The sequence below is a fragment of the Perca fluviatilis genome, chromosome 9 (assembly GCF_010015445.1).
Source record: "Perca fluviatilis chromosome 9, GENO_Pfluv_1.0, whole genome shotgun sequence".
NCBI lineage: Eukaryota > Metazoa > Chordata > Actinopteri > Perciformes > Percidae > Perca > Perca fluviatilis.
In genome coordinates, this window is record NC_053120.1 from 17,876,291 (window position 1) to 17,891,013 (window position 14,723).

General features: G+C 41.2%; 1 protein-coding gene across 1 annotated transcript; it reads right to left on the minus strand.

Annotated features, from left to right (window-relative positions):
• Positions 1-4,266: 4,266 nt before the first annotated feature.
• On the minus strand, positions 4,267-8,470 carry b3gnt7 (UDP-GlcNAc:betaGal beta-1,3-N-acetylglucosaminyltransferase 7). Its single transcript, XM_039812474.1, has 2 exons — positions 8,192-8,470; positions 4,267-6,866 (listed from the first exon to the last, which is right to left on the minus strand). The coding sequence occupies exon 2, from the start codon at positions 6,852-6,854 to the stop codon at positions 5,601-5,603; it is 1,254 nt and encodes a 417-aa protein (XP_039668408.1). The 5' UTR covers positions 6,855-6,866; positions 8,192-8,470; the 3' UTR covers positions 4,267-5,600.
• Positions 8,471-14,723: the final 6,253 nt, after the last annotated feature.

Sequence of the window (14,723 nt, forward strand, 5' to 3'; positions counted from 1 at the left end):
AGATACATAATGTCTATATACAGGTCTGTTACTGTAAAATCATAGTCTTAAATTCCTGATTTCGCGTGTGACTTTAACAGTGACCCTGAGCTGCTGGGCAGGTCTCTCGTCAGTGACACTACCAGACAGGGGACAGCAGTATGCTGTCATCCCTTGTCCCTGGTAGCTCAACAGGGATCTTTGTTCCTGAAGGTGCCTGGGCTGGAGGCCCTGATGATGATGGCACCACTGAATACCTCCATTTAGAGATTTGTTGCCCCCCGCCTTGAACAGTGACAGAGGTCACACTAGCTTTTCTCTGTGGCGTTATGTCAGCCATCTAGAATGACCTGTGTGTTTCTTTTCTATCTCTGAGATCACCTTTTGAGTGCTGTTTTTTTTTCATATTGCTATATTATTTCTCGTTTGTTTTCCTAGTCAACACAAGCAGCCTCAGTCGCAGTAGAGTTTACAATAGAATCGGCTTTCGTATCTAGCTGCAAGCCAGCCAGCCAGCATCAAGTTCTAATATTTCTAATAATAGTTATAGAAGGAAGCTCTATGAAAAGTATTTTATTTTTTTCAGCATGATGTAGAAAGTTATAGGGCAAAATGTTTAATGAGAGTGCTGTGATTTTTACCCTCTTTGACTAATGCCAAGCCATAAGCATCTTTTAATAAAGCTTTGACGCTGAGTCAATGGGGCTTTGTGAAGAGGAGAGAGGACAAAGACTGATACTTTATCTCATTTGTTTAGTGGCTGATCTAAATAGGACCCTCTTTAAATGGGAGAATACAGCTCAGAGTCCTCTTCACAATGGATCTTTGTCAAGTACATGGTGTCCTATAGCACAGATGCACTATGAAGTCGCATTGTCTTGGCCTCTTTTCCAGTGTGATATGGGGAGTCGGGCACTACACTTTCCTCATCTGCTGAGTGAGCATACAAATAATAATTTATCTTTTTCACATTTCCGGGATGTATGTAACAGAGAAGAAATGATTGTGTGCTTTGTTTTATCGTGGAATAACATGGAATCTGAAGTTTATGTTCCTAATATTTCATTATGCACCAATGGTAAGATCGGTTTTCCCCAAAGGCTGGTAAGATGTAGTTCCTTTGTTGTGCTGGATAGTTTTGGTTTGAGGAAGTCACATGTACACGTTATTTACATGTCTGAGTTATAGATATATTGTATGTTTGACGTGAACCACAGTGTCCTATGTTTACCGTGTACACAGTGTTACACACACATATTTTTTTGTATTGACATTTTATGGCCTCTCGCCACGCAGATAAGCTGCTGGTTGTCACGCAGTATTTTGCTGACTATACCTTCGGACAGACCCAGGCTAGCTGTTTCCAGTCTTTTTGCTAAGCTAAGCTAACCAGCTGCTGGCTCCAGCTACATATTTGTTTTAGAAATAGGTATCGTTCTAAAATTGTGTTTCCCAAAACTATTCTTATAAGAGTCATGGGTCATTTCCAGTCCTTTGCTAAGCTAAGCTGTAGCTTCATATTTACCATAAAGACAGAAGTAGACATACTTTATTAAGTATTAAATACCTACTTTATCAAGTATTAAATACATACTTTACTAAGTATTAATGACATACTTTATTAAAGTATTAAAGACTTTATTAAAGTATGCAGATTTAAGACTTTATTATACAGATTACACACACACACAGGCCTGAAAAACACATGCAAACAGGACCTATAAACACGCATTAAATGAGAAGATGTCAGAGCAAAGGGGCTGCCCATGGACAGGCACCCCAACCAGTTGGGGGTGCAGTGCCCAGGAGGTGAATTGGCAAGTCTGTTTGGGGAATTGAACTGGCAACCCTCCAGTTCCCTAGCCAAGTCCCCACGGACTGAGCTACTACCACCCAGACTGGTACTGACCCTCTCTTCTAACTCTTGGCAAGAAGGAGAATTAGTGTATTTCCTAAAATGTCAAACTATTTTTGTAACTGCAGCATAGAGGTATATGTTTGTTTCCCAGCGTTATACTGTACTTTGGACACAACCTTATTATTCATTTCTAATTAATGTTTTTACTTAGTCTCTTATTCCCCCATTTCTCATACACCATTCTCTCCTGATGGTAATAGTGATTATTTAGCTCCTCAATCCAGTTTTTTCCAAATGATTGCTTAGGGATAAGGTAAGTGTTTTTGCCTGCTCACATGCTTTTTTTGTCTTCTTTTTTTTTTTTTTTTTTTTTTTTTAAGAAAATGGTGTCATATCCTCCAGACAGCCATTTGTTGTCATGTTTTTCTCTACAGGACAACATTTGGCTTGATTGAATATTTGTCTATCATCAAACTATTGATAATATTGGATGTAAAGTCACATTTGGTGATCTGGAACACTATATTCCATTAAGTGATCAGCAGTAATGTAATCTACAGTATACATGATTTGTAATAACTGGCGCATCATGCTGTATGAGATGTTCTGTGATGCCTGAGCTGATAGAGAGGCTATGGAGAGGAATGTTCTTTTTAATTTAAGCCTAAGCAACAACATTCCCATCTTTAGCCATGCCGATGATGGCCTTTCCAGAGGCCTTTGAAGAAAATAGAAGGCTAGTGTGAAAGCCTGTAGCCCCTTCCAGCCGACCCCATTGGCCGTGCTGACATCAAAAGCTTCCTCCAATTAGTGTCAACAAATATGAAGCTCCTGGTCTGCTGAAGGCAGGCTGGAGAGCTGGGTGTGGGGTTCATACAGTCAACTATCACTAGAGTGGGACATTTAAAAAAGATGATAGTGCGTTTTTTTTTTTTTTTTTTTTTTTTTTTTTTTCCCCAAAAAAAAACTTTTTTTTTTTTTGGCTGGAAATCACCTGCTACTTGACAGTGGAGCAACAAGAGTGTCTCCTTTAATGTAACTTTCTGTTGCTGATACATATTTGGGATTTGGGGTTTTAGGTTCCTCTCTACTTGCAGGTTTTCTAGACACACACATACAGTACACACTTGAGCCCTGATCATTACAACTCAGTGCATAATGTGTGTATGCAGGAACTGCTTAAAGTACAGGAAGTTCAAGATATAGACATTTTAATTGACCTGTAAGTCCTAATTGATTTTAGGCCATGCATTTTCAATGAGTTGAGCTGCAGTGGCACTGTACTGTTAACTGACTTTGTATTAATATATTGATGGATCTCCTTTACAAAGAAACTTCTAACTTCCATGATGTGCAACCCAATTTCAAAATGAAAGTAAAAATTGGTTCCTTCTTAACAAGAACGCCCTTGCGTAGCTTGTGTTTCTTTTCAAGAATTTCCACCAATATGTTACTTGTCACACCCCATTCACACGCAGATGTCACCACCATCTGGACCCCCCAGCACCCCAAACAACAGAGGAAATTTGACCGATGGGCTTACAGCTGCTAATAAAACATCTTAAAGTACACAATTGTTTACTATTTTTTTTTCTTCCTTTTGTTATGTTTTGTTAAAGGGTCTCTGCAATGTTAGAAGTCAATAGAAAAGCAATGCTTGACAGTAAACTTTTAGGTACATTGGGGTCATAGTGAATAAACCACACTGATAAATGTACAATAATAGAGATAATTCAGCTCATTTTTTGATAGGTACGACTCTATATCACTTGTACATTATGTTTAACACAAAGAAAGAGATACATCTATTGTACTACACTTCTGTGTTGGCGACTGCACCCCTTATAAAAAACAATATGTAGAGAAGATCCAGTTTCTGCATGGCTTTCTTGTCTCGGTCCTGAAACCGATTATGAAGAACAACAGGAAGGTAGTTGTCATGTTTTTTTGAGTCTACTTAAAGCTCTAAACAATATCTTCACAGTCTCAGAGCTTCTTCTTGGTGAAAAGACATAAGACAACATGAACAGTGTGAAATGTCACACCGAGTCGGGAGCATGTGCAGTTGCTTTCTGAATATGAATACAAAATAGACTTGTAGGAGATTATTGGAGGAGGTTGTATCATAGTTGGATGTTCTGTAATGCATCTGTATCTGATATCTTATCACAGGCAGACAGAGAAAACAGAACATTGATAAAAAGACCACTTCCTATATTGTTTTCAATACTCATTATTACTTACGTAGCTGTTTGAGCATATGTTTGCTTTACTTTTTCAGTCGCGTAATTGACACCCACATGTCAACACTGGGCACTATTGTTGGCCGACCTGATCTGGATTTCCACATACAGTAGATTTTCGATGCTGATAAGGCCAAACACCAACAACAGCTAATCTACTGTAGAACACATTTTCAAAGACAACTGTTACTGTCAAGATATTTATTTACAAATGACATTATATGTACATTTTGATTTTTACATATATTTACATCACCTAGACATAGTCATCACCCGCTAGACCCACAACATTCAGCTTTATAATCATTGAACATCCCATTAATAATTAATGACACTTTAAATTAAATACAAGAACCCCATACATTTGCCCCCATTTCATTGGGGATTAAATTAACATGTCATATACTCGTACCAGCAATAGTTTTAGTTCACAGTATCAATGTAAACCCTCTACCAAATCCATGTCAAGTATATCAGCACATTCAAATCCACAGACAGCAAACCAGTTTCCAGTAGTATAACGAGAAGTAGACGTCCAGACAGGCAGTCACATTCCAAAAAAATGAGTGCAAGGACCTCTAAGGTACTAAAATTCATTAACCTCTTACTTTAGGTACTGCATATGAAGACAATGGTATCATGGTTACACATACAGTAGAAAAGTTGACCAATGAGTTTTTTGACCGAATCACTGAGGTAGAGAGAGTTGTTTTGTTCTCTTACTTGATTTGAAGCGAGGGCAATGTGTAAAACTTAGTACAAACCCAAAATTCTAGCATAACTACAGGCTGCACAGCATGTGCAATGGCGTTTTCGAACCCAATCCTCCAGGGCACCAACTTATGCCAACATTCCTTTGTACAACTGTATTTTTCAAGATCAAACTAAACCAAACATAATTTCCCTCTGACCTATGCGAAAGCACCATGTGCTACAAATACATATTCATGGTTTTCCTTTACCATTTGTCTTCACAATAAATGTTACTTTACATTTTTAAAGTGTATTCACATAAATGGGATCGCTATCATTGGTGGTTTAGTGACAGATCCCTACCAAAAGGTTCCTGGCCAATGAAAACCCTCCACTGTATTGAACCAAAAGGAAGGAGAAAAATCAGGCCTTGGCCACTGAGGAGGGGAGGAGGTGGGTGTGTGTCTGGCTGTTGTAAGGTGAAGACCCATCGGTAGAGCGAGTAACTCTCCTCCTCAGCGTGCCCGGCGATGCAGCAGCTCAACTTTGGTTGTTGTCTCTGAAATGTGTGTGCTGACAGTGTGAGTCCTTCAAAAATGCCAATATAAATACACAAATCTAAAACCTTTTAAAACTCTGTATAATTGACTTGACTTTTGAGGAAACCCCTCCAAAAATTGCACTACTGCACAGAAACAGCAAATTCAAATATTGTCCATGGTCCCTCTCGACACAGAAGGCGAGTTTACCGGGACTCTCATGCATCATGGTAGAATCCACCAAGGGACAGCTTGTGGATGCTGTCCTAACCTGGTGTTCCCATCAAGCTATAGGATTGTCACTTTCTGCGAGCAGACCAGGTCACTGTTGACCAGATTCCACATGTGCATGAGGTCCGACGGGAGCAGCTTGTGCACCACAATCATGCTCTTAAAAAAACAAGGTTCTCTGTTCAACTTACTGCTCTTATTTTTCACCAAGCCGAACGTCTTAAAGGCGTTGTGTTTTATAGGTGTGACCCGAAGCACCTCCAGACACATGCCCAAGAAGACATCATCGATGGGGTAGAGCTCCAGGGTGTCTGCCACCCAATGAAGCCGCCTCGCTAGGTTCCCGTCCATCAGAAAACCCCCTCCGCCTGCATATGGAGGGTAGTGGGTCTTATCATACAGAGCCATGGGGATGTAGTATTTGTTTTCCTTTTTACGAATGGGCCTAGCCTTGAAAATCACGTCCCCCACAAACAGGTTCTTTGCATTGCTGCTGCTCTCTAGAAACTCAAATATGTTCTCCACGCTGACAAAGACGTCATCGTCCCCCTTGAAGACGTAGCTTACACTGGGGCAGTAAGTGTGGAACCACTTGAGGAAGTGGGTCTCTTTAAGCGTGAGGTTGAAGAAGCTATCCAGGAAGTCCCACTGGAGGATATCCCTGTAGATGTAGTCCTCGTACTCCACTAGCTTCTGGTGGTTCGCCCTCTCTGCCACATTAGAAGGTTTACCAATAAGGAAGAGGGTCTTTATCCTCTTGCCGTCAACCACCTGCTCTTTGCCCCAGGTTTTTCGGATGACCTCTCTTCGGTCATGCTGGGTGGCTACAGATTTTATTACCATGAGCAAATACACGTCCCCAGTGCACTTCTCGGGGTGGTTGAGGAGCATGGGAAAGTAACGGCAGTGTCGATAAAGCATGAACTGCTTGAAATTGTCCTCCAGGCCCCTGTACCAGTCCTGACTTGAGAGGTTGAGGTTGGCGCTACAGTTGGAGCTGGTTACATCCCAGGTTCTGGGGCTGCTGTCCTCAGCGATCCTGGGCTCCTGCGTGGTGGCCCGAGCTTTAGGCACCGGCTGGCGTTTGCTAGCCTGCCAGAAGCTTTTTATCCCCAGGTACAAGTCCGTTTTGTCTCCCAGAGCGGCGCCGGGCTCCACTCGCTCAGAGGCATCCATGCGAGCCTGCCTGTCGAGTTCGAAGGGAGCCCCCATATTGATGCTCCCTCTCTGGAAGACAGTCAGCGCCACACCAGCCAGGAAGAACATGACACTCACCCTCTTGTACACCCTCCAGCGATCTCTGTTGTTCATCCTGGCGAAAGACTAAGATCACAGATGCCAGTTAGAGCAAAATCATCCAACTCAAAAACCTTTTAATAGATGGAAAGCTGAGTATTAAATTGTATTAATGTCATGTTGGAAGCATTTTGATTGAGTTCAAATACATTTTGGTATATTGAGATGCCCTCCAAGTCCCTAAGAGTGTCATACAATGAGCTCTGTCAGAAAGTGAAACATGGGATCAACATTTGCACAGGAAGTTGTTTTGTCGTTTCTTAAAAACATTATTCTTTTTGCCCTTTGTCTGTTTTTAACCCCAAACTAATGTAACTGTGATAGGTCTAGGAGTAAGAATTAAACACCGAAAAAGAGTATTAGTTTTTCGATGGACATGCATCAACAAAAAAAATCAATAAATAGGTATTCAAATATAGGCAAAAATATTAAAAGAATATGCAGCTACAGCTAGCAAAGCAAAGAATAGACTAAGGGAAGGTTGACTGATCACTGTATGCTTTCCCTGTAATTGTGTTTTGCATAAATACATACAATTTGGTACATAAAAAGACAGTAACGTGTAAATATGTCCTTCCTACATGTTGTTGTGGCTTTACCATTGATTGCTCTTAATCAAATGACATTCATCAGATGTGGGATGTGTTCTCTCCTTAGTTGTTAACATAACACAGTGTCACTTCTTGAAGAGTGGAATGTAGGCTACTAAGAAAGTGATGTAACCTGGAACTTAAAAATTCTTACATCTCCAACATGTCATGCCAAGGCTCGTTCCACTCATTAGCCCGGAGACCCCCAAACACAAACATGGTAAATCCTGGCCAATTCTGGAACAACGCAAAGCCGACATGCCCTTAAAAACAAAAAATAGTAGGCCAATTTGAACGAGGCTACACTTATTGATAATGAAAATTCACTTGTGAGTTTTCTGGAGTCAAGTCTTCAAACAAAGGCAGATGGCTACTCTACATTAAATTCTTTATAATGAAAATTCACTTGTGAGTTTTCTGGAGTCAAGTCTTCAAACAAAGGCAGATGGCTACTCTACATTAAATTCTCTTTAAGGCAAAAGTCCAATATTTTTTACTTCCTCCTAAGATTAAAATACTACTGACATTAAATCCACAGCATCATCTTAAAAAATAAATATACAATAATATAGCCTAATTGTTCACTTATCTTGAAAAAGCATTTCCTCAAGTTAAAATCTGGATGAGTGACTTGAAGAGTTTTAAGATTTGGAGTTGATGCCTTAATATGCAGAGATTCAACCAAAAGAGGATAGAAACCGTCAGAACTGCATGATGTGTAGCCTAAACTTGTTCATCTACACCGATGAAGACGCCACTTACATTTTCTCTTATGCTTCCGACGATCTGTGACGGTTGCTTGAAGACAGTAAACCAATATAGAAAGCCCGATTATTTAGCCCAGGAGAGGGGCTTGAGTTTAACTCTCTTCGGCTGTTGGACAAAATGATAAAATAATCCTTTCCATCGAAACTTGGTCGCAACCGTCGCCAGCAGAGAGGTCGGATGATGTGCGCTGTGTGATCTGTGCTGCTGAGGACTGGCCTCCCTCCCTCACTGAGATCCGGTTTTAAAGACACGGATACAGTTACGTGGGGAGACCACATACACGCGCAGGACGTGGATGATGAATGAACAGGGGGGGATAGTCCGCCCGTCGTGTACACACAAGACTTTACTGCACATGCATCATACTCCATCATTGGTTAGCAATAACCCCAATGACAAAGTCCACATTGAATTTCTTTTTGTTACTCCTACATCAGTAGAAGTGTGGGATGGAATGACCGATCGAGTAGGCCTATGTTTGTTTTACTGTGACGTCCGCTGACTTTCCTTTGGTCTCCTTTCAGAAGACAGCGGTCTCTTTTGCTGTGTCCAGGTCTGCCTGGATCACCCGCACCTGGACTAACAATAGTCAGTGGAGCTGTAGACATATCAGTGCCTGTGTTCCCCTAGACATTAAGTAAAGGGTCGTATACACTGTAGGTCCTTACTGGATATCACGTAGGGACATACATTTCACCTTAACTCTCTTAGACTCAAGACAAGTCAGATTTTGGTCCTTCCCAGTGCCACCCCCTGTAATATCTGTAAAATGTTTGTTTTTCCTTCACATTTTTAATATCAATGTAACTGTTCGAATTTTTTTTTTCTTTCTGCAGCTTTAGTCTATTGTATAATAAAATAGTAAACAATTTGTGCTTTTGACATACAACAAAGAATTCTGACTCTAAAAAAAAATCAGGCTTAAAAACTTAATTATTTTTATTGTGTAATTGTGTAATTTTCATTTGTTCAAAGCAAATTCCTCCATTGGTAATTACAACTCCTAACTCCATAAAGCCCACTACAATACATTAGACTACACCACTGCATCTCAGTTATATTATTGTATATCCTGTATCATTGGACTGGTGTCATTAATGTAATGTAATGTGAAGCAGCTATGGTGGTGCAGCATATTGAGATGGAGGTAATTTTAACAACTTTATTTAGTGCTGGATACCTTTTTTCTACAACAACTTACCATAACTCATGAGGTTATCATATGCATTGTATGTCAAATCTTCTGTAACTAATAACTACAGCTATCAAATAACTGCAGTGAAGTTATAATATGGTGGAGTAGCAGAAAATGGAAATATTCAAGTAAAGTGCCAAAGTAGCTGTGCTTCACAACAGTAAATGTACTCAGATTTGGGTGTGTATCAGTTCTCTAAATATTTGCACAATGGAAAGTTAAGGAAGTGGACATTAGGATTTCTTAAACCTTTGGCCACCAGTAACAGCCAAAATAACTAACAGAGCCACAATGATTAACTAAACTATTAGTAATATCATTCAGCACATACTGAGCACCGCGCCGATATGCTACTGATGTCAGCAAGAGGTCCTGGTGTTAAGGAGCAAACAGGATTTTGTCAGCTCCCCGGTCTTTCAAAGCCATTGTGTAACAAAGTATTTCACCTATTTGACAGCCTATACAAAGAACATGTCACCTGATATGTCAGTAAGGAAGGTAGGCTGTTGATTAACTGCATTCCTGCAACGTGACTTACAATTACTGGAAATCAAAAGCTAGTCAAAGTTTAGGTTTCTAATTGATGGACATGAAACAAATGTTGATGTTTGATTTTTACTCTTGCGGTGAAGGACTGGTGATGGGTGAAATGCTGATTGCACGGCTGTCACCACCACAGCCTCACTTAACCCTTGCTGTGGCAAATGGTGTTCTTCCGCCTCATTGTGGTTTATGGTCTGGGGAAAGAACAACAGAATGTCTCTCTGTGCTTCAAAACAGGAATCATTCAATCCGAACACAGCTGCGATCCAAACTGTCCTTCCTCTCCTTCCCTCTTCATTTCCTGGATCCAACCAGCCATCCTTCTCAGGACCATGTGCATCCTGTTGCCTGCTGGCGCTGTTTTTTCCCCTGTTTTTTTTTTCTTTCTTTTCTTTTCTCTGTGGATTCAGGCTCTGCAAGTGCTGTAGAGGAGTGAAGTGGTGATGGACGCCCCTGTCCCTCATCTTTCCCTTGGCTAGAAAGGCAGCATTTGTCACTGATGTCTAACAAAGGCATCAGCCGATTAGGAAAACTGAGCCTTAAGAGCATAGTGGCTCATTGTAACATGTGGCTGGTGTCAGGATATGACCTTGTTACTGCAATTTTGTTGATTTTCATGTTTAAAGGAATCTGATTTGTATAGTCACAGGGTGTACAAATAACAAGGTCACTATGCTTTTACTATCTAATAATTGTTGACTCTATTACTCCAATTCTGAGCGAACTCCAGGCGAACTCTGCTGCTCCTCACCACAGGGCTTCAGGTGCTGCTAGCAAATCACTCCGCCCAAGTAGCAGAAGTAGCAGTGCTTTGCCTTCTGAGAATATAGTTCCCAGTATGTATACGGTTAGAAGACGGCTTTGTCTCATGTGACCTTGTTATTTGTACACCCTGTGACTATACAAATCAGGTTTTCAGCAAAAAGTGATGATAGTAATAATAATGATACAATAAAAGTCAAATTGTGCAATCTATAACCTAGGATGACTTCTGCTGACCAGTAGGCATTGCAAGATAACAAAAGTCCTTACCCCAACATGCACAAGTACTGTATCTAACATCTCTTGACCAAGATATGAAAGGGTTAATGATCAATGAAGTTTATAGAATTGTTTCCTTATCTAGTAAAGCCTGTTAGTCTTGGATAACTGAGCACCTGCATGCGGGGAAATGAGGTGAAAAAGGTGAAATTACACAATTTGACCCACCCATGTCCTTTCCTGCATCACTCCATCAGTGATCATTTTCTCCTCAACTGCTCCCCTTCACCTTTTGTTGTGGTTTGTGAAAAAAGGAAGTCAAGGCGGGCTGGAATGATTTGTGTTGGTCAGAAAAATACACTGTTAATAAGAAATGGAACACCTCGCCGCTAACTTTGGCTCAGAGGAAGTCTGCACTAATCCTTTGTTGGGTTTAACACACCTGAGGGACTTGGGAGAGAATTACCTTTTGGTCTGTCCGACTCTTGTCAAGTACTGGGATGAACGAGCCTCAGAAAGTTTGTGTGTCCCTCCTCCTTTGGACAAGTGAGGGCCCCTGGCTGCGAGCTCCTCAGTCACCATGAAAGAATTTACTGCTGGGGAAGAAAGAGTGCCTTGAGGGGATCTTTATCTTCCCCCTCCCTCTTTTCCACTCCGCTGTCAACTGAGGATGTTCCTTTCTGAAAAGACTGATAGAACAAAGGCGAAGTGATCAGGCTGTGTTATGAATGCCTCTGTCAGCTGTGGCTATATAGGTAAACACATCTCTAACCACCCAGAGGCTCCTATAGGCTTTAGTAAACACTCACTGAAATACCTGGTTAAGGCTTTGCTGGCACATCTTCCTGTTTAATTTCAAATACATTACTGATTTAGGTCTGAAGTGTCAGTCACAGGCACAATATTAATTGTCAAGCTCAATTCCATCAACGTTGGTGTCAGCCACAGATAAGCGTACCTGCCAACATGGTCCAAACTCCTTCATAAATAATCGGACCAATATGTTTGTCTAATGTAGACCAGTTGCCAGATCTTGTATGAAACGCATCTTATTCACACAATCCACACACCATATACGATGTTCAATGTTGTCACCTCAACCTGTCAACCTATAACCAACTTTGCGCAGTTGATCTCTGTACAAGCATCACGGAAAGTTCAGAGTCAGACCCGAAAGCGATATTTTTTTTCCCACAATGACCCCCAAGACCCGCCCTCAATAGCTATATTGGCTAGGCGTCCATGCTTACGCAAGGTAACGTAACCTGATTTGTTCAGGTCCTATCCCCTAACCAATCGGCTATCCTAACCTAACCACTCGAGGTCAAATGCCTAACCCCAACCAATCGACCACTATGGCTGGGGGATTCGTAATTTTGCGACCCAAAAGCAAACCGATAAAAATGGCAGGTGAAGGCGGTGTTCCTGCAAAGAAATCAAAATATAGCTGTACATTCCAACAGTGTTGGGCGCAACAATTTACATGCATCTTAACTAGTCAAATCATACCAAATGTTGGCACATGCAGATAAGTCACCCTCTGTGAGTGCAGATAAAAAGCCCAGAGGAAAGCAACTATTTCTATCTATCTGTTCGAAAGGACCGGTCAGTAGGAAACAGGACAGTAAGGAGACAGAGACACTGACATGCGGTCTCTTTTTGGTTGGCGTCACCTTTTATCAGTGGAGCACATGGCTGTCTACTGATAAACAAATCTGAACGGGGTGACAGCTGGGGCTCTTCAGCAGAGGATGCCCCTGTTGTTGGAGTCTCTACTCAACATAGCTGAAAATGCAGCGCAAGGTCATAAACAAGTCTCCAGGTTAACTATATTTACTAAATCTTTTTTTTTTTTTTTTTTACAAGTAAAGTCCAGGGTAACGGTATATTTATTACAAAATCTTGTGGTTGCAAATGTTAAAAGCTGCTACAATGTAATTCCATTTTATTTAAAGTGTCGAGAGAGAGAGAGAGAGAGAGAGAGAGAGAGAGAGAGAGAAAGAGAGACTAACCTGCAAGAAGGGCACCTATATTCTTTTAGTTATTCAATGCTAGAATACATTTGATGCATATTAAGAAGAACCTGGGAGCCTTTAGGGCTCATGGACTTCTGGTGCCCTAGGAGTTGTCCACTTTGACTTGTTGATAATACAGCCTTAAAGCCAATACAATGGCTCTACAACTTGTTTTGAAACAGCATTCGAAAACCGAAATGATTAATCAGATTACACTGGGGGTGAAGTGTTTCCCTGCACTCAGTGCTGTAAAGACCCAGAGAGTCATGCAAATTTGATTCTCTTTAGTGTGATAAAAAGCCATTTGTTTAATATTTTTCCACATCTGTAAGCCACATCCCTAATGTTTATCCACACTTTTGTTTTGATAGAAAGCAGCAGCTTCCTCTTTGTCGCAGTTGCAGCTGGACATCACCGACGTGGCTCGAGCTCGGGGTTACATGGCCACCTTGTTGCAAGTGCGTCAGTCTGTCATGTGCAGTCTGTTTCCTCGCATTGTGCTGCTGCTCACTGGCAGTGACCACAATATTAATCGTTGAATGGGTCATGCCTCGGGGGACCGCGTGTTAGACTTGCCCAGCTAAAACTAGCGATACCATTCCTGTAGCCTTTACTTATTAGGGGGAAGTTGACTGCCTGTTATTAAGCAATGTCCTGGCAAGGTGTTAACATCTTAACCACAGGAACTTAACTTGCAGTGACTCTGAAATCTGTGTGTTAGAAGACAGGCTTTTTTTAATTTTTTTACAGCAGACATTTGGACTTGTCATATGAAAAAGCACAGGTGTTACTAATAATATATATATTCTTTGGGGCACTTTTATTTTTGACAAGACAGCTAAAGACATGAAAGGGGGAATGACATGCAGCAAAGGGCCACAGGTCAGAGTCAAACCTGGGCCCGCTGCGTCGAGGAGTAAGCCTATAAACTTCTATGGACACCTGCTCACCAACTGAGCTATGTGGGCGCCCATTACTAATAACATTAACAGTGACTGTGTTCTCTTCAAGTGTCCCAGCGTGACAGTGACTCAGCATGAAATCGTAGCAGCTAAATTGAATTAATTTAATTATTTACACTTGTGCATATCCTACCGTGTGTCAAAATGTCTGCCATGAAAAAGGCTTCTTGGAGGGTCAGCAGCGTTCACGTCAGCAGTTCACGTTCACACAGGGGGGAGAGGTCTGACTCGCAATTAGCCACTGGGGGGGGGGGGAACAGCTGGAGAGTAGCCTAACAGTTTGAGTTGTACCTCGCCAACACCGATGAAAAAGGGGGAATTGTTTGATTTGTTGTTTTGGACTATGTAATAATTTGGGAACTTTGCCAAACGCCATTTTACACATACAACTTGCCTATTTTGAGAGAAGAGCCTGGCCGTTTTCCTGCTTTAAACAGGGTATTTAAACGAAGTCTGGGTTTGACAAGCAGCCAGGATCATTTGGAATAGATTTCGTCAATGCTAGTGTGATGAACAGTGCAGAGCTAGTCTAGCAGCTCTGAGAGAGTAGGGCACCAACACACTGTCACAGAGGGTGACTCTCTCTTTTAGCATTCCTGCTAATTTCCATGTTTTGATTACACAGCTTTCTCATTCTATTGCATGTTTCACTTTCATCAGTGAGTAGTAAAATATACCTTGAATGTGGAGAGGCAAAGTTGCTGCCAGAAATGTCACTTTAGAGCGTTATTCTTCAACTGTAAAATAGACATTATTCCACTCTGGTCTTAAACTACATTACACCTGCAACTGTGCTGAGAGTAAACCACAGTTTGATTTAATGCTTTACA

Coding starts and splice junctions, on each gene's coding strand:
- b3gnt7 (XM_039812474.1), bottom strand. CDS start 6,854: ATGAACAACAGAGATCGCTGGAGGGTGTACAAGAGGGTGAGTGTCATG.